This window comes from Balaenoptera ricei, chromosome 16, assembly GCF_028023285.1.
Source record: "Balaenoptera ricei isolate mBalRic1 chromosome 16, mBalRic1.hap2, whole genome shotgun sequence".
NCBI classification, from domain to species: Eukaryota; Metazoa; Chordata; class Mammalia; order Artiodactyla; family Balaenopteridae; genus Balaenoptera; species Balaenoptera ricei.
The window spans coordinates 7,200,216-7,220,147 of NC_082654.1; the positions used below are offsets into that span (position 1 = coordinate 7,200,216).

Below are 19,932 nucleotides of genomic sequence, written 5' to 3' on the forward strand. Positions count from 1 at the left end.
AAGCATATAATAGTACCTCAGTAGCCTGGGGGTGGGCGGGGTCAGGGTATAACCGAGAAGTATTTTAGGAGCCATGACTTTGAGGCAAAACTGCTGGGGAGAGGAGAGAGCTGGAGATGCGGGGTCGCCAGAAGACGGAGGTCACTGAGAGTGCGGGTCTGGCAGTTTTTCAACTGAACCGCAGAAGCCACTCGAGAGCCACTCAGCCGTCATGGCCGGGGCCTATTAGTGCCAAGTAGAAAACCAGCTTCGGACATTTTAGTAACCGAATTTTGTGAACTAGCGGGTGTTAAATGCCTAGTCCCGCGCTGCCATCACTTCTAGGAGGTCTTCAGTAGGGTTTTAAAATCTACTGTTGGATGATAAAGCGATCATCCGGAGTCAAGGGCCCCGCAAAGCCGGTCCCGCAGGCTGACCTGGGCGCACTTCAGCAAACGAGCAGTGCGCATTCCTTCCTGCTGTGAGCCGGCGTAGGAGTTTTTAAAATGTTAACAGACCGAGAGGCCTAGAGCAGCGCTCCTTGGGATGCAGAAAAGGGTTCAGAGATTCGGTGGTCCTTTCTCTGGCCCCCAGGCTCCAGCCTGTTTCCTCTGATTCACAGGGTGTGGTGCACTCCGGGTACGTGGGAGGCCAAACCCAGCGATTCGTCTCTGGGAATGGCAGTCCCCGCGGCCTGCAAAGACCGGACCTCACACCCCTCCCCACGCCTTTCCTGCTCAACACCTCAATCTAGTTCGTCACATCTCAATATGGTTTTTAAGCAGATCGAGACTAAGGGCTCGGTTCAGCCCACACAGGGGCCCTCGGAGGACGCGCGGCCGATCTCAGGGACGTGAGATGAGAGTTTGGGGGCTTCTGGGGAGCAGGGAGAAGAGCCCTCCCAGCCCGCAGCCGCTGGCTCCCTTCTGCAGACCGAGTTCCAACGCCGCGGGTCACGGGCATGGAAGTTAGTCTAGCTGCGGCCGGCGCTCCGCCTGGATTCCGGGTTTGGTGTCCAGACACTAACCTTGGGGCGTCGGAGCTGTGCGCAACTCCAGGTCCCCGACTCTGGGGGCCCCCCGGCCGCAGATCGCCTCCGTCCCGCGAGGCCCGGAGCTCCCACCCAAGGCAAGGCTTTAAAAATAGCCCCGACAAGATCCAGGCAAGAGGAAGGAACAATTTTTTTTTTTTTTTAATGTGTAAAAAATGTTTTGCTTCTGGTAGGGAACACTACCGCTGCAAGTTCCAGCACATAGGGCTCCCTCCGCGCGCACCCACGGCCATCTCCACCCCTCGGGCCAGGCGCGGGCACTGTCTCCCGGATCCGGATTTGGGGAGCGCAAGTGCCCCCTGTGGTCGGCCCGCGCCTGACCCCACGGGCCTGAGAAGACAGAAGTGGCCGGCGTAGGGGCCCGGGAGGAAGTTGGAGCCGCGGGGCCAGGAAGGGGGCAGGTCGGCGCCGCGGGCCTGGCGGGGGCCCCACTGAGCCAGGGCCACCCCGGGGCGCCGTGCCGAGGCCCGCGCGGGCTCGCGTCCCTCCACGTGGCCGGCCGCCCGGGGCCCCACGTGGAAGGGGCGGAGGAGGAAGGAGGGCGAAGGGAGGGCCGGATTCGCGGCCGCTGCAGATGGACCCCCAGCCCTGCCCGCGAGGCCCCAGCGCTTCGCTAGGGCCTCCCAGGCGGGGCCAGGCCGGGGAGTGCCCGCCGCGCCCGGCCCACTCGCCCGCCCGCCGCGCCTGTGTGCACTTTCGCGGAGCCACTAATCCCCCGAGAGAGGCGATTTGTAGTGAAGAGTATCTGTAGGGGGCGAGGCCGGCCCATGTGGGGTTGTGTCATTGGTTTGCAAAGAGAGACCCCGCCTTTGCCCCAAAAAAAAAAAAAAAAAAAAAAAAAGCGAGGAGTGAGCGAGCGGCGACCCTCACCTCGCCTCCCGCCTCGCTCCTGCGCAGCCGGCGGCCACCGGGAGACGCGGCCGCGCCGCTTCTTTCCCTTTCCTTTTCTCCGTTTTCCTCCTCCTTCGCCGGAGGAGAAAACAAATAAAGAAGAGCAAATAGCCGGGAGGCGCTCGGCTTCCAGGACGCTCCCTCCCCCGATCCAAGTTGGAATTAGCATCCTCTTGGGGGTGAGCGCGGCGCGGGGCGTGTGCGGGCCGGGGACCCCCAGCGCAGCCCCCTCCCTGCGGCCGGGCGCGGGGCCGGGACCAGGCTGGAGACGTTCGGGAGCCGGGTGGGCGGAGGAAGGGGGTGGGGTGGGTGGGGAAGTAGGAAGAGGCTCGGCGGCAAGGGGAGGAGGAGGAAGGGAAGGGGAGGGGTAGGGTGGGGAGCGGAGATAAGGGGAGGGGACGGGACGGGAGGGGACGGGACGGGAGGGGAGGGAGGGGAGAGGGGAGGAGAGAGAGGGGAGGGAGGGGAGGGAGGGGAGAGGAGAGGAGAGAGGAGACAGGGGAGGGGAGACAGGGGAGGGGAGGGAGGGGAGAGGAGGGAGGGAGGGGAGGGGAGAGGAGGGAGGGGAGGGGAGAGGAGAGAGGGGAGGGGAGGGGAGGGGAGGGGAGGGAGAGGAGGGAGGGGAGGGAGGGAGGGGAGGGGAGGGGAGAGGAGCGAGGGGAGGGGAGGGGAGGGGAGAGGAGGGAGGGGAGGGGAGAGGAGGGAGGGGAGGGGAGAGGAGGGAGGGGAGGGGAGAGGAGGGAGGGGAGGGGAGGGGAGGGGAGAGGAGGGAGGGGAGGGGAGGGGAGAGGAGGGAGGGGAGGGGAGGGGAGAGGAGGGAGGGGAGGGGAGGGAGGGGAGGGGGAGAGATTAAGTTTTTGTGTGTGTGTGTCCTTGTGTGCGTGTGTCATTTTAAGGTGGCCCGGGAGCGGCCCAGAGGAACTGGCAGCGGCCGGAGGAGCGAGGGACGGAGCCGGGAGCCATGCCGCGCTGAGGGGGGGCCGCACAGCCGCCGCCACCGCCGCCACCGCCGCCGGGTGGGGTGGGAGGGGCGGGAGCCGCCGCCGCTGCTGCCGCCGCCTCCCGGGTGGGCGCCCTTCGCCGTGGACGCCGGCGGCCCGGGACGAGGTAAGGGGGGCCCCGGGGGAGGGCTGGGGCCGCCGCCGCCCCCGCCTCACCTGCGGCCGCGGGCCGGGGGCGCCGCGCCCGCGCCTCACTGCGCCACTCGGGGGGAGGAGGAGGAGGGCGAAGGACACCAAGCCGGCATCCGAGGACATCTTTGGTCTGCGTCCCCGGCCCGGTGTCCCCGCTCGGCGCTCGGGAGTGGGCGCCGGCCTAGGGTCCCTGCCTGCTGCCCTCCGCCGCCGATCGTGCCCGCTGGCCGCCGTTAGCGCCAGGATTTTTGTTGTTGTGATGAGAGTTGATGAATGCGAAGTAGGCGGTCACCTTCCTTCCCATCAGGATTGGCAAAAAAAAAAAAGAAACCCCGAGCACGGCGGCGTCCGGAGGGCAGCGGCGGCGGCGGCGTCTCGGCGACGGTTTCCTAGGCGCCCCCGGCTCCTGTTCCCGGAGGCCGGTGGGTGCGCGCGCGGGGGCCGCCCGCGACCCAGGCCGAGCGCGCGGCGCGCCGCGGGGACAATACGGCCGGATTCCCCGGAACCGGGAGTCCGAGCGCGTGGGGCCTTGCGCCTGCGGGGCGGGGGAGGGGAGCGGGGGTCCGCTGGGAAACCGGGGCGCGCGCGGCTCCGGGTCCCCAGGGAAGCGGCCCCTGCTGGCAGGGGATCCCGCGCGGCGCCCCGGGAGCGCAAGTGAAAGACGGGAAAGGATGCGAAGTGGAACCCTTTTGTTTTGCCGGCCCCGCATTGTTGGCTCCTCCGGGCAGTCGGGCCACATCTGCCGCCGCCGCCACCACTGCCGCGGCGGGCTCGGCCCGCCAAAGTCGCAGCGGGGCGGGGGCCCGGGGCGAGCCGGGCGGCGGGCGCGGGCGGGGGCCGAGCTGGCTGGGCATTTCCTCTGCCCGGCCGCGCTCCCGCCGGCACCACTTCCTCCTCACGCGCCGCCGCCGCCGCCGCCGCCGCCGCGAACCCGGCCCGCCCGCCTCCCCCGCCCTGGCCGCACTTTTCGGGTGGGGCGAACCAAAAAGAAAAAGTTTCGCAGGAGGGGCTGGCGAGGGCGCGACCCGGGCGGCGGGGAGTCGGCGCGGCGCAGAGGCAGCCGGGCGGCCGCTATCGCCTCTTCCTCCTTGTCCTCCGCGGCGCCGGACGGACCCGCGCGGCCGAGGGGAAGCGCCTTTCTTTCTCTACCTCGCGCTCTTCCCAACGACCCGGGGCAAGTTGGGCAGAGGCGCGCGGGTGCCGGGGCGTGCAGGGCCTTTCACCAGCCGGAGGCCCGCGGTGTGGCCGGTCGCCCGCAGCCCACGTAGCGCCCAGGTGCCGGGAGGCCGCGGGCCGGGGAGCTCTGCGCGGTCACCGCCGGCCACGGCGAGACACACACGCGCACACACTCCCTTCGGTGGCTCGCTTTCCGCCGCCGCGGATGGTCACGGACACTGAGTCTGCGTGTGCGCGCGAGTGTGTGTGGTGCGCCCAGCCCCCGAATACTTTTTCCGGAGGCGGCCCAAGCAGCAGTTGGCTCCAAGGGCACCCGGGTTTAGTATTTTACAAGGGAAAGGAGGAATTTTTCGTAGAAATCCCCGCTTGATCTGCGTCCTTGCGGTGCAGGCTGCTGGCAGTGGCCTGCGTAGTCATGCCGGGCTCACTTGCCCTATCCGGGGTGAACAGATCTTTCTGGATTTTTCCCCCTTTTTTCTTTTTTAAAGACTAGAGATCGGGTTAAGTTCTTAGAGAGTCAGACGTGAGTGGCTTGAAGGGTAGACAAGAGAATTCTATTCTATAAATATGCATTGGGAGTTTAAAATGCTAAGTGCCTTATTTGCAATTCTGTTGGATATTGTAGAGACTGGTATATTTTTATCTGACATGGATAATTTGGAGGGGACGTTTATTTTGGTTAGTTTACTAAGTGATTCTGCCTCCCGACTTTGGCGAAATATATCAAACTCTGGTACTACTCTTTCAAAGAAGACACTCTTCTCTGCTAGCTAGGTGCTTGGGCTCAAAGGCAGTTAAAAATTTACCCCGTGTTCAGTACCTAAGACTGCTGTTCTGCCTCTAGGGTTCTCAAAGTAGAACTTTAGTTTTCATGTGCTTAGGAGAATTCCACTGTTTTGATTTTTTTTAAAATAAATTTTCTACATTTTGAAGTAATGGGACTTTAAAGCATCTTGTTTTCATAATCATTTGATTTCAAAGCATACTTCTTAAAGCAATTATAAAGCAATATTCAAAATGCTAATTAAACACTTTCAGTCAGAGCAGCTTTAATATAATATTGAAACAGGAGTTCTTTTCTCTTTTTTAAGTAAGAGGGACTGTATCCCAGAGTTGAAACACTAAATATCCTTTTGTCTAGCATCAGATCTCTGGGCTGCTCTGACAGACTCTCTGGTAAAAACCCCTAGTGCCCTTTCTACTGCCCCCCCCAAAGAAAAGTTAATGAGATGGTAGATTTCAAGCAAAAAAGCAGGCCCTCCTTCTTGCAAAATATGCTTCTAGTTGCCATTGAAGTTGGATGCTAGCTGTGAATGCACTTGCCTTTAATGAAACCAGTTTAATCGTTCACACTTGATCAAGTATAACAGGACCAAACAAAGGAAAGAAGCCAGCATATTTCTGTAGAGCATTGAGGGGTTTAGTGTTAAGTGTTGATGTTGGGTCGACCCCTCCCCCTACTCTGTCCCCAGTACAAGGGAGTGAGGGTTGAAGGCAAAGGGAATTTATGACACTGATTGGTTTTCTGTGCCCGAGGAGTAGGGGACCCCAGTTTGTCCCTGTAGAAAGCAGTTATTAGAGGGAATTTACAAATCTTGGGTTTGGAGCTTGTTTTGGACCTGACATGGTGCTTTTTGGTTTAATTCTTTTTCCTGTTTGGGAAGATAAAGCTAGGCGGTATGTTTTCTCCCTCCTTTCTGATTGTACATTAATAAAGCTAGGTGGAGGGCGCTCTGCGTAGCTCTGCAGATTTGAGCTCAGAGCCCTGTTATTTAGGATTTCACTTGGGATCTTTGAACATCCTGAACTGGGTGTTCTCCTGGGGGAGGGGCAGGGCAAATTGCCTTTTCTTAACTGTGGTTTAAACAACAACAACAGCAGCAAAAAAATCTCTTTGTCCCTAAAATGTATTCCTTTGCCAGGCTCGAATTGCAACTTATGTCTGGCACTTAGTCATTGACTGGGTGAAGAAATATTTGCAAAGTGTGTCTCTTTAAAGTTAAAAAAGTAAAAAAGTTTGGCTACTTAAAAACAAACACTACTAGCATTGTAAAAATACACCAGTGACATACTTTGTGAGATATTTTGGCCTTTTAAGACTCAGGGCACACCTGTTCCTGTGGAGTCGAGTTTGCTTTCCCTGGCATTGTTAATCTGGTCGTGTACACAAGACGAAACAGGAAAACTTGCTCTTCGTATAATTATTAACTAGCCATCAGTTACCCTTTCAGGGAATAATCAATAACTTTACTCTTGACTTGTAAAACTCCAGAAAGAAATCCTATTCATAAGCCCTGAAAGTGTTTTAATGAGAGACGAAGTGAAACAAACAGCCACAGCAACAACAAACAAAACTGCAAAATCAACCTGCAACTTTTTCAGTGTTCTGAGTAGCCAGCGACAAGGTAAATGAAGGATGAGTATGCAACATAGGTGCTGAGCAAGCACAGTGCTGGATTGGGAAAGGATATTATTGCTGGGAACTGTTAAAATGCTAAAGCAAAGAGAGTTCAGGATAACTCACACCGTTTGAAATCCTTGAGACTCAAAACCAAAAGGGCGGCCCCGCTGAGGTCTAGCACCAGAACGCCATTTGCCAACAATTCTCTTCCATCATGAATCATTTTTGAAGGCAAAGTTATCCCCTTTGCACTTAACACTTTCCCTAAATGGAAAAAATTTAACGAGTTTACAGCAACAGCAGAATGGCCACCCCAGTTGTCATTTTTTACCACTGTCATTTTAATATAGAAGGGCTGTCATCATAACATATGTGAGTACAAGCCTGGGTCCCTCTGTTACTAATCTTTCTATCAGTGAAAAGCAGCAGCCCAAGTGTCTCATGTCCCTGATACAGGCCACAAATATATATTCATATAGTACGTGATTGGGAAAGGAAATTTATCTTTTCAGCAGGGCACAACTCCTGTAATATTTCCACCACCTGGCTGGTAGTTCAATTACAGAGGGTGGAACACATTTCTGTAGTAATTTAAAAATGGGAGTGCAGTTTGCTTGGCCCTTCAAATAGAAGTTCTTGTACTTAACACCGTGTATTGAAATATCGGGGTGTCTTATTCCCCAAGAATGTTCCTGCATTTCACTAGCTAAGGAATGCTTGTGTGGACTTCCACTACTGCAGACTTTTAGTAGGCACATGAAAATGCTGGAATGGATCTGCTCTCAGAGGCTATACTGCCTGGGCAGTATCAGTTTTCTCCCTTACAGCTGGTAAGCATGTCCTAATTTACACTCCTACGGTTAAAGTTACAGCATCCTGGGAAAGAAGGAAAAAATGCAAATCTTCCCCCCCCCAATCAATCTTTTGAAGTTAATTTTTATTCAAGTCTGTGTTTGATGGAATATGTATCAAAAACTTATGAAAGGGTATTTTTTTTTCTTTTTTTTTTTTAAACACACCTATCTCTGGGTTTGGAAAATTACATTTAATAATTGCTAAAAACTTCAGAACCATTTTTAAGGTGTTCAGTGTTTCTTTTGATCATGATTTAATGGATAGTATCCAAAAGCCATCAGTGTGACTCTAATGATCTTCACAAATTAATGTTTGGGCTTCATCTGTAGTTTGCTTTTAGCCATCATTATTAGTATTTCAAGCCTAAATTATGGCTGCACTTGGGCCTTCAGGACTGCACCAGTGAAAAGGGCTTTGCACATTGTGCAAAAAAAAAAAAAAAAAAATGGGATTCACAAATGAATACAGAATGTACAATAGGGAGCAAGCCAGGCCATTGTTTGTGTGGAATGTTGACTATGGGAGCCAAGGGGCAGTTTCGCCTTCATTCTTCTAACTGCTGGAGAACACAGAAACTTCAGGAGCTGCAGACAGGATGGGAACCAGAGTCACAATCATCTGTCTTTGCCTGGCATGGAAATTGGGGTCGCCGGCCTGCTCCCTTTCCAGACTTTTTCTTAGAAGGTGGTCTTTTCTGGACTGCTGGGGAACTCTGTGTGCTTCTTCTTCTCAGTGATCTGCTTTTTGGAGGAAAGATTCTAAAAGCAGATAGTAGGGTTCTTCTAAGAAAGTGTAAACGAAGCAGACTTTTTCCCCCCCTGAAATGCAATTTTCAGAAATCACGTTCAACACTTACCAGAAACTGAGGCATCTGAAGTCATAGGAAGCAGTTGTGTTTATTTTTATTATTCTCCTCACATTAGTTTTTAGTCTGTTTGTGGTGTTAGGGAAAGTGCGGCTAAAACGAGTATTTGTTGGATTTTCGTATTTTGTTGCACAGGTGCTGCCATTTCTGAAAATGCTCCTCTGTATTGCATCTTCCTCCTCCATTCACAAAGCTTCCTGCTTCCACAGGGGAGCTGAGGTTCCAAAGTGGAGCCAAAACTCTATTGCTAAAGGGGCAGGCGCTCGTGTTAACTTTCTTTTTTGCCTCTCCTGGAAGTGGGATCAGTGTAGCCCTGGCCCACTGTTGGGGGCTGATGCCCCTTCTGCCTGGAACTTTGGGGGCCAGTTGATGTTTCCATCTGTATCTAGCCTAGTTCCTCCTTGAGTGAATGTTTTAGAAATGATCTGCTTTAACTGTTTCTGTAACGAAATTTAACAGATGGTTGCCTAGGGGTGGCTTAATATTCACAAAAATTGTGATAAAATGGTTGGGTTCTTTCTTATTCCAGGAGCAAATGATGCTTTTGCTTTTATGGAGAATTGTGACTTCTATCCTGGGTAATAACAGAGCCTGCATTCTCCCCAGGATCAGATGGTGTTTAGGGGATGTTAATCCCGAATAGCTGTTGTTGCCTGAACTTGGTGGGCAGCCTCACCTTTGGTTGGTGTTCACTGAGAGTCCAGAAATGTCCCGGGGTAGGGGGGAAGGCAGTGCTTTTCCACAAAACGGTGTGGTTCTTAAAATTCATCCTGCTTGTGAGATGAAAACACAAAGAAAACCTTCCTTTACACTGTTGCTTTTTCTCCCTCTCGAAAGTGCTCAGAAACCTGCTTTTTGCATTAAAATAAATCTTTAATTATGACTTGAAAGACACTATTAACTGGCTTGAAGCTTGGTTGGAAGTAGTGGCAACGTTTCTGTGTCTCATCCCAGCCCAGGTTGTGGCAGAAACTTGGAAGGGTCTTTTTAAGGAATTCGTCACATGGATGATGTGTGGGTCTTTTTCTGCAGCGCTGGGGCTGGCCAAGGGGTTGTAAACTCGCTGCTGCGCTCCAGCCATGCCTGAAATCTGGCTTCCAGCACAGGACAAACAAAAACTTCATTATGGAGTCATGGAATCCCAGGAAGTTTCTTTGGAAGGAACTGTAGACTGAGATTATAGAGGTCAGCTCCTCTGGCCTGATGGGATTGTCCCCCCCTACCCCCCAACCCCCTGCCCCAGGTATATGGCAATTTAAAAAGCCTCAAGGCTAGCTGTTGAGGCTAGCAAAGAATCACTTGTTAGGTGAAAATGACCTGAATCCAACCTGGAAGTGATAGTGTTGTAGCTGCCCCAGGTGTGTGAGTGTGTGTGGGGTAGGAGGAGCAGCTGGTGAAGTTCCTTTGCTGTAGGGGGTGGAGGCCAGGAAACGGTTTGTGCACCTTTCCTGCTGAATGCACTCTGGCTGGGACTTTATTCTTTTGCTGATGGATGTCTTTAGTGCGGTGGGTCTAGAAGTGCAAATAAAGTTTCTGCTGGTTCAGGCCCGGGTGGGTCTGGGGAAGGGGGGGTAGGGGTCATGCCTGCACATCCTCTTGGATGGTGGGGAGCCCATAGGGTGTTGCAGCTTCCGGGCCTGCCCACCTGGACTGCAGCCGGAGCCCGCAGCGAGCCGGGAGGGCTCTCAGGAGCTCTGAAAACCCTGTCCAAGAATGGTTGAGGGGACTGGAGTGGAGCGGCCTTGCCTGGTCACGTGGGCTTGCTTTGCCGGGAGGGACGGGGTGCTGGTGACACCACGGAGGCCTTGCTGTTGGAGCTGCCAGGCCAGATGGCCTGCGTGGGCTCCTAGCACTGGCTGAGTTTGACTGACCGCTGGGCCCGGGGTGGTAGGGCAGAGCTTTCCGAACAGCAGAGACCCCGATGGTGGCCCACACTTGGGGGCACCTGCCTGCTGAGCTGAGGGGTGGGAATGCTGCGTTTTCTTCCCAGGGGGTGTGACAAATATTTTAAAAGTTTCTTTCCGGCTCTTCTTCAGACGTTGAAGTGTGGGCTGCATTGCTGGCTGATGCCTCCAGCTGCCACTGCAGGCCTGGATGGAGCAGGAGGTCCGGTGCGGCTGCCACGGTTTCTACCCATAGTCCTTAGTGTCTCAGGAGGACACAGAGATGTTCCAGAATCTTTTTTTCTCGGTGCTTTCTGCTTACGGGCTAGAAGTCACTCCAGGAGGGCAATCAATAAAGAGTATATTTTGCTGTACAGATATCAGTGTGCACATACAAGTGCCTATAAGTAAAGTCTCAGAATGTTTTTGATCTTAAAAACATTTCACAGTCATTAATCCTCACGATGCTCCTGCCGGCTAGGTAAATAGAGCAATTCCTATTTTATGCGAGGATGAAACATTGAATTGCCTCCCCCGAGTCATAAAGAAGCTGGTCTCCGCCTCCTGTTTCTGTAGCTCGAGTTCGGGGGCCTCGGGCGCCGGGAACCCCAGCGTTCCGCCCAGACTGACCGCAGGGCGACTTCCGGGCTCCTGCACGACCTTCTGCTGCGGGGAGGGCAAAGTTGGGCCTGGGTGAAGGCCAACCGCCCTACCTGGCTGCCCACTACCTGAGGGGGCGTGGTCTGCGGCTGCACTACCCCGAATGCGCCCCGTCAGCCGGGGTGCTGGGCCTTGCTATAAGGACGGCTCTCCTGGCGTCTGGGGTTCCGGGATTCTAGGACCCCAGGCCCGAAGGTGAGGTCCCCCTGATCCCCTGGGCCCCGCGGACCTGGCAGCTCCGCTCCTCCCCTCCAGGCTGGCTCACCTGGCGGCCCCGCCCCCGAAGGCCGCCTACCTGGCGGCCCCGCCCGCCTTTTCCTTCCCCTGCCCCCCGGCTGGACCCCGCAGGCTCGCGTGTTTATCCCGCCACCCCATCCCCCGCGCTGTACCCGACTCCGCCGGAAGCGCCCCTCCCCTCGCGCTTTGCCCTTTCACTTGTAAATAGGGAGCTGCTTCCCGCCGCTGGGAATTTGTCGAGAGGTGATAGAAATGGCCCTTACCCCCACCAGTGCCCACTTCCTCCTTCCTCCCGCAGCCCATTGTGCGGGGTCCCGCCCCTCGCCGCCGCCCACCCGCGGGCTCGCCCGTGCCCCTCCCAGTCCCCCCGGCCGGGACGTGGAAGGAGCCCCGAGAGGACGCAGGACACCGAGGTGGGTCCCGAACCCGCGGCGAGGCTCGGAGCAGAACCAGGTACCTGGCTGGACCGTGCCCGAGCCACCCCAGCGATCGCGGGCTCCGGAGGTCTGAAATCTGAGTCGTGTTGTCCCTGTCTGTACAGCCCACTCCCAGCGGACAGGGAGGTTCGATGGTGGCAGAGATGCGACAAGCGGTAAACGGCCCCATCGCTGGGACTTGGCCGGCTTGGCATCCCGTCCCGGGGGCGGTGTTGAGGCCGCGGTTTCTGCCGCAGCCTTCCAATCTGGCTCTTTTACTTGTACCAATAGCGCGGTGGTAGTTCCGAGGGCTACCCCGTCCTCCCTCAGAATCTACATCCTTCTCACACTGCAGCACTTCTCCCGGCGTGGGGCTTGATGAGCCATGTGACTAGAGGTTGCAGGGGCAGTAAGTATAGAGCCAGGATGAAACGGGGCTTTTCCACCCTGCACCCCTCTCATCCTCGGTGGAGGAATTTCTGTGTGTTCGGCTCTTTCTATCCTTGCAAACTTAAATTTCAAGAAGTCCATGCAGACCATTTAAGTAGTTCTTTTATTTTTGTGAAGGTAACACTATAACTACCCTTGATTGATCCTTTACTTAGAATCTTTGTCACTTTCACTGGCCGCTTGGCCTGTGTTGCGTTTGACCTTTACAACAAGGTGGGTGAGGTGTCAGGCCCAGGGGACACTTGGGTGACTTGTCCATCACCCTCCCTGCCCTCCAAGTGGCAGAGCTGGGATTTGAACAGGCTCTTGGAAGTGAGGACTGGGCAGGATTCCCTGGTGAAGGAGCCGCTCTTCCCGCCGCCCTGAGAGCAGAGGGGAGGTGAGGGTTCAGGCTTGCCCTGAATCAGGCATGTTCTCCCCAGGATTCAGATGGCTTCTCAGAAACAATTATCTTTCTCAGGCCCAGAGTTGCTTTCTAGATCACATGGGATTGTGAGAAGTCTGGCTTGTTTTAATTTACTTCTTTGATTAGTGGTCTTTTGTTGGGATCTCACAATCTAATGCTAAGGAAGGATTTCTAGATAGTTTCCTGGACCAGGCCTGTTTTAAATTCACTACACTTTCTGAGTTAATGAACAGCATGGCTCCTGATCTGAAGCCGGAGGCAGGCTCAGGAGATGGGGGGCCCCATTGGGTGCACAGGGAGAATTCTGCCTCTGGACCACAGACTGACTGTCCCGGCAAAGACGAGACACGGGAAGGACCTCAAGGGCTAGGCACAGTGCTATTGATCGGCCTCTTTGAGGTAGAAGTGATAGTCATTGTTTCACCAATCAAGAAACAGCGTAGGGGGGGGCGGGGGGTTGGAGTTCAGCAACTAAGGGAGCCAGAAGTCAATTCCACCTGGCTCTGGTTTCTCTGTAATTGATTGAGGCTTTTGGCTTTTGATTGGGACTTGAGTACATTTGGGGATGGCTTTGCTATGCTCGCCAAATCAGACCCCTCTGTCCTCCTGATCTCATTTCCTCCCTTGCCTCTATCTGGGTGTCTCTGATGTGCACATCCCCCCCACCCCACCCCCAGCAAGCACACACATACACACACATGCCCTGAGATGATGTGGCTAGCTTTCACAGTGTTTAGGTTTTTTTGTTTTGTGTTTGTTTTTTCTGGTAAAATTGGGTTTAGTAGCCAGGTGCTCGACAAGCCTGTGGTCTGGATGAGTGACCTCAGTGGGAGTCTTCTCAAGTGAGCCCCCTCCGTCCTAGCATGTGCCCTCACTTGGGGGAGGGGCTGGAGGTGGATGGGGCGCTCCCCTCCCTCACTCCGGCTGCTTCTCACTTTCCAGCTGGATTCATTATGCACATCTTACAGTGGGAGTTGGTTCCTGTGTTCAACATGGGGGAATTTGGGAAAAGAGACAGGGAAGATGGTGAGGATTTCACCTAATTGGAATAGTCTGTTTGCACCACTCCTGTAAAAACTGGCGAGAAACTTGATTCTGCTGGGTAAACCTCCTTTGGGTTGCGGCCCTGCATTTGTGTTGGCCTTGGAAAGGAATTTGAATTAATACTCCCGAACAAAAGGAACAGCTTTCTTTTCAAAGAGGCTATCAGAGAATTGAAAGGGAATGGCACAAAGTTGGGTGTGTCCTGAAATCTGGAGACCGGCCCTGCCTGGGTGATTAACTCACCTGAAAGGCACCCGGAGCAGGTGATGTGGGAGCTCTCCGACTGACCTTGGCTTCCTTTAGGGTAAGGTCCCCGCAAGGTGGAGATTTTCCTGAAAAACAGGCTTTCCTTTAATTACAAGATTATCCTCCTGCCCTACCATGCTTCTCTTCCTTTCGTGAACACGTGTGTGCTTGCAGACACGTGTGTGCTTGGGAAATAAATCCCTGAAGTCTTTGCTGGTGCTCCAAGGCTCCAGTGGGCCTGGGGGGGCGGGTGGGGACACTGCAGACTCCCTCTCCCAGCCTTTGGGTTCTGCCCTGTTTCCTGGAGGTTGAGGGCAGCGCGGGGTGCGGGGTCGGGGTCGGGGGCTTTTGACCAATTAGTCCAGTCCAGCTTGGGTCATGATTATATTCTGCCTATTTTAAGTCCCCCCTGCAGTTTTCACACGGGGTCTCCATTCTGCTTCACTTCCCATGGGAAAGGGTGGTGCATGGCGGGTGCAGGCACGCCAGGATTAGCCCTGGGCCAGCTCGTGCCTCTCAGGCCTCAGCGGTGCTCGTTGGGACCCGAGAAGGAGAAGCTGCTGCTTCCATGGGGGCCTTTCTGCCTGGAGGGTGGATGTGGCCGGGTCTGAAGGCATTTAAGTACAGGAATGTTCTCATGGCCCTTATGGTTTTGTTAGCCTTGGCCAGCCGAGAGCCAGGATTTGTGGGTGGTCCCAGAACCTTTTCTGGGTCTGCAGGTGTGTATCCCTGTCCTCTTCCGGGTTTAGGGATCCCTGGCTCTGCAGAAACGCCCCTGGGCTTGGCATCCCGAGTTCCTCCAGAAGGACACGGGGGAAATCTGATAGGTTTCCCCCACATGCCCTGTTGGTGCCGCGGTGAGTACACCAGGTTTCCCGAGACCCTATTTTTCTCGGCCTTGGCCTTGTGCAGAGTTCTGTTTATTCTCCCTGTTCCTCCAAGGTGCTTGCTGCTTTTCGCTCAGGGCTGAGGATTTTTTTTTTTTTCCCACACACAAACATCCTTTCTTCTCGTTTCTCAACTAAGCCTGGGATTAAGAATGTGGCTTCATCTGACAAAAGCCAGGAGATTTCAGAATTAACGTTGGAATTCTATCTGTAGTGATGTCTTCCTGAGTATTTAAGGAGGGCTTTGAACAGTGGGTAATTTTCTTCTTCCCTAAACTGGCCAGACGTGCTCCAAGTAGTGGGCAGAGAAAGCAGCTCAAAGTGGTTTGAGTTTTCTTTGCGGTAATTGTGAGCTTGCCTTACTGAGTCTCCTGTGTCCCAGGGGCAGGAAGGAGAGGGGCTGTGACTAACAGTTGTTTGGGTTGTGCTCTTGATGTGTGTCTCAGACGACCCAAGAGCTTAGACGCCCCTCAGAGCTCAGCAGAACCGCTAGAAATGCACATTGCAAGTATAACTCTGGTTCTTAAAAAGGTTTCTCTGCAAGGGAGATTAATGGGTTTTTTCCTAATTTATTTCATCTTCTGTAGCTGCAGTGGGCAGGCTGGGGTCTTGGAGGGAGAGTGAATGGTGGGAGTTGGGTCTGGGTGCCTTGTCGTTAGTGGGGAGGAGGGCAGGGTCAGTGCAGGGACCACTTTTTGGCCGTGCTTGTATCTGGGAGTTTTGCAACCTGGTGATTACTTGGCACGTCAGGCTCCAGGCTGAGATCCAGAAGCTTTTCTCTGGGCCACCCTGGAGCACTGGGCTGACCTCAGTGTGACCTGGGGACTCACTCTGACGGTGAGGGAGAGGTCCCACCAAGGCAGTGAATGTCTGCCTCCTTTGCCAGGGCTGAGGCTGGGCCCAAGGAGGGACGGCCCTGCCCCCAAATATACACACGTCCCCACCAGCAGAGGACGAGGCATCAGATGGGGCAGACTGTTCTAGAAAGTGTGGGAAAAAGGAGGGATGGAACGAGACACACGATTGCATTCGGGATTTCACGAGCCCTCGCAAAGGGCTTCCGTTTCTGAATCGGAAGCAAGGGTAAGAACAGGGGTGGGCTACAAGGATTTGACGACGTAATATTTATAAAGAGTTTAGAACAGGCCCAACACATTGTACGTGTTTGTTGAATTTATAAAAATACAAAATAAATAAACAAGTAAATCAGTTGCTCCTGCTGGGAGGTGCTGTGTGCCCGGTGGAGCAGGTTTCCTTGTGCTCCCTGGGCCTTGACTGCCTTGGTTGTGCAGGGTGGGAAATGGGACTTGCTGGTCACAGAGATGGTGAGTGGGCCCTGTCCTAGGGGAATGCGTCCACCAGGGAAGGGAGGTTTTATCCTTTGCATTTGAACGATGGATGAGTCTTCCGGAGTCTGGAGAAGTGCCCGGTGAAGGGGGCGGGGCCCAGGGAGAAGTGTTTGTGGTGGGAGATCCAGGTCCTGGTGCTCTTAAAAGATACCTGAGTCTGCCTCACACAGGACCGGGAAGGGCCCGGGAAGGCACCGGGAAGCGCCTGGGAAGGCACCGGGAAGGGCCCGGGAAGGCACCAGGAAGCGCCTGGGAAGGCACCGGGAAGGGCCCGGGAAGGCACCGGGAAGCGCCCGGGAAGGCACCCGGAAGCGCCCGGGAAGGCACCCGGAAGGGCCAGGAAGGGCCCGGGAAGGCACCGGCAAGGGACCGGGAAGCGCCTGGGAAGGCACCGGGAAGGGCCCGGGAAGCGCCCGGGAAGGCACCGGGAAGGCACCGGGAAGCGCCTGGGAAGGCACCGGGAAGGGCCCGGGAAGGGCGGGTGGACGCTGGCTTGGTTAGGGAGCAGCCCGTCTTCCCCTCCATTCCTGGGGCCAAAGTGATGAACTGAAAACCGTTCAGGAGGTTGTTTTTAGACTGTGGAATGTGACTCGGTATTAGGTCACTCTGAGAAATGCCCAGTAAAATATTTACTTTCTATTTAAGACCTACTTTCCCTTCCCAGAGAAGGAAGAAAAAGCGAGGGATTGGGTGCTGCCCTCCTTTGCCTGAGGACAGCCAGCATTAACCCGTGGGGGCCTCTGGAGTGCTGTGGCAGTGAACTTGCTTCCCAGAGAACGGTGTGTTGGGTTTGTCTTCCTGGCACGTGGTGGGCACTTGGTCAGCAGCAGCTTTGGTGACTGGCCCGGGTCCAGCTGGGTGGCCGATGTGCTGTGGGTGTTCGTATGTCCCGATCTGGGCCTGGGAAATCTTCCCTTCCCGGGGCATTCACTCACTCCCAGGGACGGCCTGGGCAACCACATAGGTGTGGACGTGACCCCTCCCTGCCCCACCCCGCCCCCCGGCAGTGTCACGGCTCCCTGCTGCCTGTGGGCTCCAGATGCGAGTTGTAGGGTCAGGTGAACATGAAATGGTGAGGTGGGGCTGGGGGCCGTGTTGGGGAAGGTGTCTTTCCGAAGTCTGTGGAAGAGACCCGATTGTCGCCTTCTGGGCGGCTGGTCATTTCATGGACCAGCAGTTTCTTTGGGTTTAATTCATACCATTAAAAAATCTCACTTGGAAAGCGAGATGATCCTTGAAAATGCCCTTGGGAGGCAGCCAGTGGTGGAATGCAAGGGCATTTTGGAGGTCAGGGGCCAGAATGTCCTATTTGCACATTTGCAAACGTGCACAGTAAAGAAGAGGCTGATGCAGGTGGGAAGTGTTCAAATGTTAGCTGTTGGTTACTGTTACTATAATTAGCAGTGGTCGTGGAAGAGGAGGAGTAGTAGGAACAGTGACAGCATCAGTAGCTACGGTGGTGCTGATGTAACAGAGAATAAGTGCCCTTCTGCCCCTGCCCTGCTCGAGCCATGCACGCTGTGTCTTGCTACCTCCCTCTAGAACAGACAGTTGGAATTAGGGTCTGCCCAGGAGCAGGGAGAGAGGTCCTTTGTGCCCTGTTGTATCAGAAGGGAGCAGGTGAGTGCTAGCACCCTTCGGCTCACCCCTGAGTTGGGCACACATACTTAGTGCATTTAGTGGCAAGAAGCTGGCTGTGGGCTTGGTGGTTTTCACACGAGTGACTCACACAGTCCCCAGGGAGGGCCGGCTGGCGCCCAGGTGCTTTGAGAGGGTGGCCTGTGGAGCAGGTGGAGCCCCAGGGCACCCCTGGCCACGAGTCATTCTCCTGGGCTCCACCCAGAGTTCCATTGCAGAAGCTCCAGGTGGGGCCAGAACACCTGTATTTTTTGCAAGCTCCTCCGGGTGGCTCTCAACGCAGCCAGCCCAGAGCCTGCCAGCAGCGCGCTGACTGTCTTTCTCTAAAAACAAACCACTCCCCGACACACACCCACACACTTGAGTCTCGTTATCGAGCATTTGGCACGATCAATGATTGAAAGATTTTATACTTGAATCCTCTCCCCCCATCTGAATGAATAGATTTGAAAGTGGAAACCTGGATTTCTGCCTGACCCGGTCTCATTTTTTGGTTTAAGGCGGGGGTTCTGTCCCCTCAACCAGCACCCGACATTCCTAGGGACTTGAGGGAACTTTTCGTGTGTGCCCGTTAAAACTGGAGCTGGTTCTGTATTCGGATGCACTTGACACTTAACTTTTTCTCTTGACCCCAGTCAGCAGTGCTCATTGAGAGGAGGCTGGGCTGTGTGTCACAGCGTAGTGGCAAAGAGAGAGATTGTTTTTACAGACCATGTTTTAGTAAACTGTGAGCTGCACGCAGTGAAGCACACTTTGAAAATCTGTGTCTCCAAGTGGAAGATGGGTGCAGTGGAGTTGATGACCTTCTCCTTGAGCGCAGAGATTGGCACAGGGCACATCCACACCGCTCTGTGTAGGTGAATGGAATCTACCCCCAGGAGCTCACTTGTGCATTATTTCATCTGTGTTACCAAACGGATTTGGGGACGACACCTTCTGTTTTAGAAACGCAGGTAAACACATTTGGTGGCAAATCCTTTTTATCTTGATTGGTGAATTTATTAATTAGTAGGCTTCAGTGAGACTGGTGGCTTACGTTGCCATTTAGAGGACAGCTTACCTTTATTCTGTTTGTAGAAACACCTTGTCCTACACGCGCTTATTTTTTTAGTGACAACCTCTACAGGAGAGAGTGAGGCAGTGTGGATACTTCCCAGTGGTTGGAATCGGCAGTCGGGTCTCAAGCCACATGGACGGGCTGACAGTTAATAAATGATGGCGCAGGATCTGAACAGGTTCTTTTTCACCGACACCAAGCTGCTTAAAGAAAGGCTGTGTATTCACATAACCCAGTTCTAGGGATGGGGGTGTGTGTACACATTTAAAGGTGGGGAGACGTGCAGGGTGATGCATACTTTTCTTTTTTTTTTTTTTTAATTTTCGGCTGCATTAGGTTTTTGTTGCTGTGCGCGGCCTTTCTCTAGTTGTGGCGAGCGGGGGCTACTCTTCGTTGCGGCGCGCGAGCTTCTCACTGCGGTGGCTTCTCGTTGCGGAGCACGGGCTCTAGGCACGCGGGCTTCAGTAGTTGTGGCTTGCAGGCTCTAGAGCGCAGGCTCAGTAGTTGTGGAACACGGGCTTAGCTGCTCCGCGGCGTGTGGGATCTTCCCGGACCAGGGCTCAAACCCGGGTCCCCTGAATTGGCAGGCGGATTCCCAACCATGGAGCCACCAGGGACGCCCTAATACATCCATTTTAAGAGTTGGGAGCCTTTGGCACGTTTCCTGTGCTGGTTGAAGGGTGAACTTGAAAGGCCACGCACGGTGTCCTCAGACGAGGATTTAAGGGGTCTCCATCTGCTCCTTGATGTGAGGTTGGCAATTGTGGTCTTGGGCAGAAAGAATTTGCCCTTTCTGGTTTGGGTAACTGCTTTCTGGGGGCAGTTTGGGGGTGCTTTTGGAGTTGCATGCCAAACCATTTATTGTGAGAGAAATTATAGCCATTACTTAACCTTTACTTGGCAAAGTGGCACAGAGCTAAGTGTTTGGGGCCACATGTTAAAAGGTTTCCAACTGTGCTTGAATATGAGAAGTGGGAGCCTTTGGGGCCCTAGCAGTTTCTTTTGGGGCTGCTTTTGGACTTGGGTTAGCAAAGAAATGACTTTATGATTTATGGTGTTTATGAAGACTAGCATACCTATCTATTTTCATATAGACATCTTAATAGAGATTAAATACAAAATAAAGCAGAATGCAGGGGCTTCCCTGGTGGCGCAGTGGTTGAGAATCTGCCTGCCAATGCAGGGGACACGGGTTCAAGCCCTGGTCTGGGAAGATCCCACATGCCGCGGAGCAGCTGGGCCCGTGAGCCACAATTACTGAGCCTGCGCGTCTGGAGCCTGTGCTCCGAAACAAGAGAGGCCGCGATA

The 19,932-nt window shown here is 54.5% G+C and overlaps 1 protein-coding gene across 6 annotated transcripts in view; it reads left to right on the forward strand.

Moving 5' to 3' along the window:
- The first annotated feature begins 1,782 nt into the window (after window positions 1–1,782).
- Window positions 1,783–19,932, forward strand: part of CTBP2 (C-terminal binding protein 2) — a 165,005-nt gene continuing 146,855 nt past the window's right edge. The window contains exons 1-2 of one of the 6 annotated variants that reach the window (XM_059900530.1): window positions 1,783–2,100; window positions 2,818–3,028. In XM_059900530.1, coding sequence (XP_059756513.1) covers window positions 1,798–2,100; window positions 2,818–3,028 — 514 coding nt within the window. In that variant the 5' untranslated portion in view covers window positions 1,783–1,797. Of the gene's footprint in view, window positions 2,101–2,817; window positions 3,029–3,392; window positions 3,477–11,000; window positions 11,090–13,731; window positions 13,752–19,932 lie in introns of those variants that run through there. The other 5 variants (XM_059900533.1, XM_059900539.1, XM_059900534.1 and 2 more) reach the window with 5 other exon arrangements.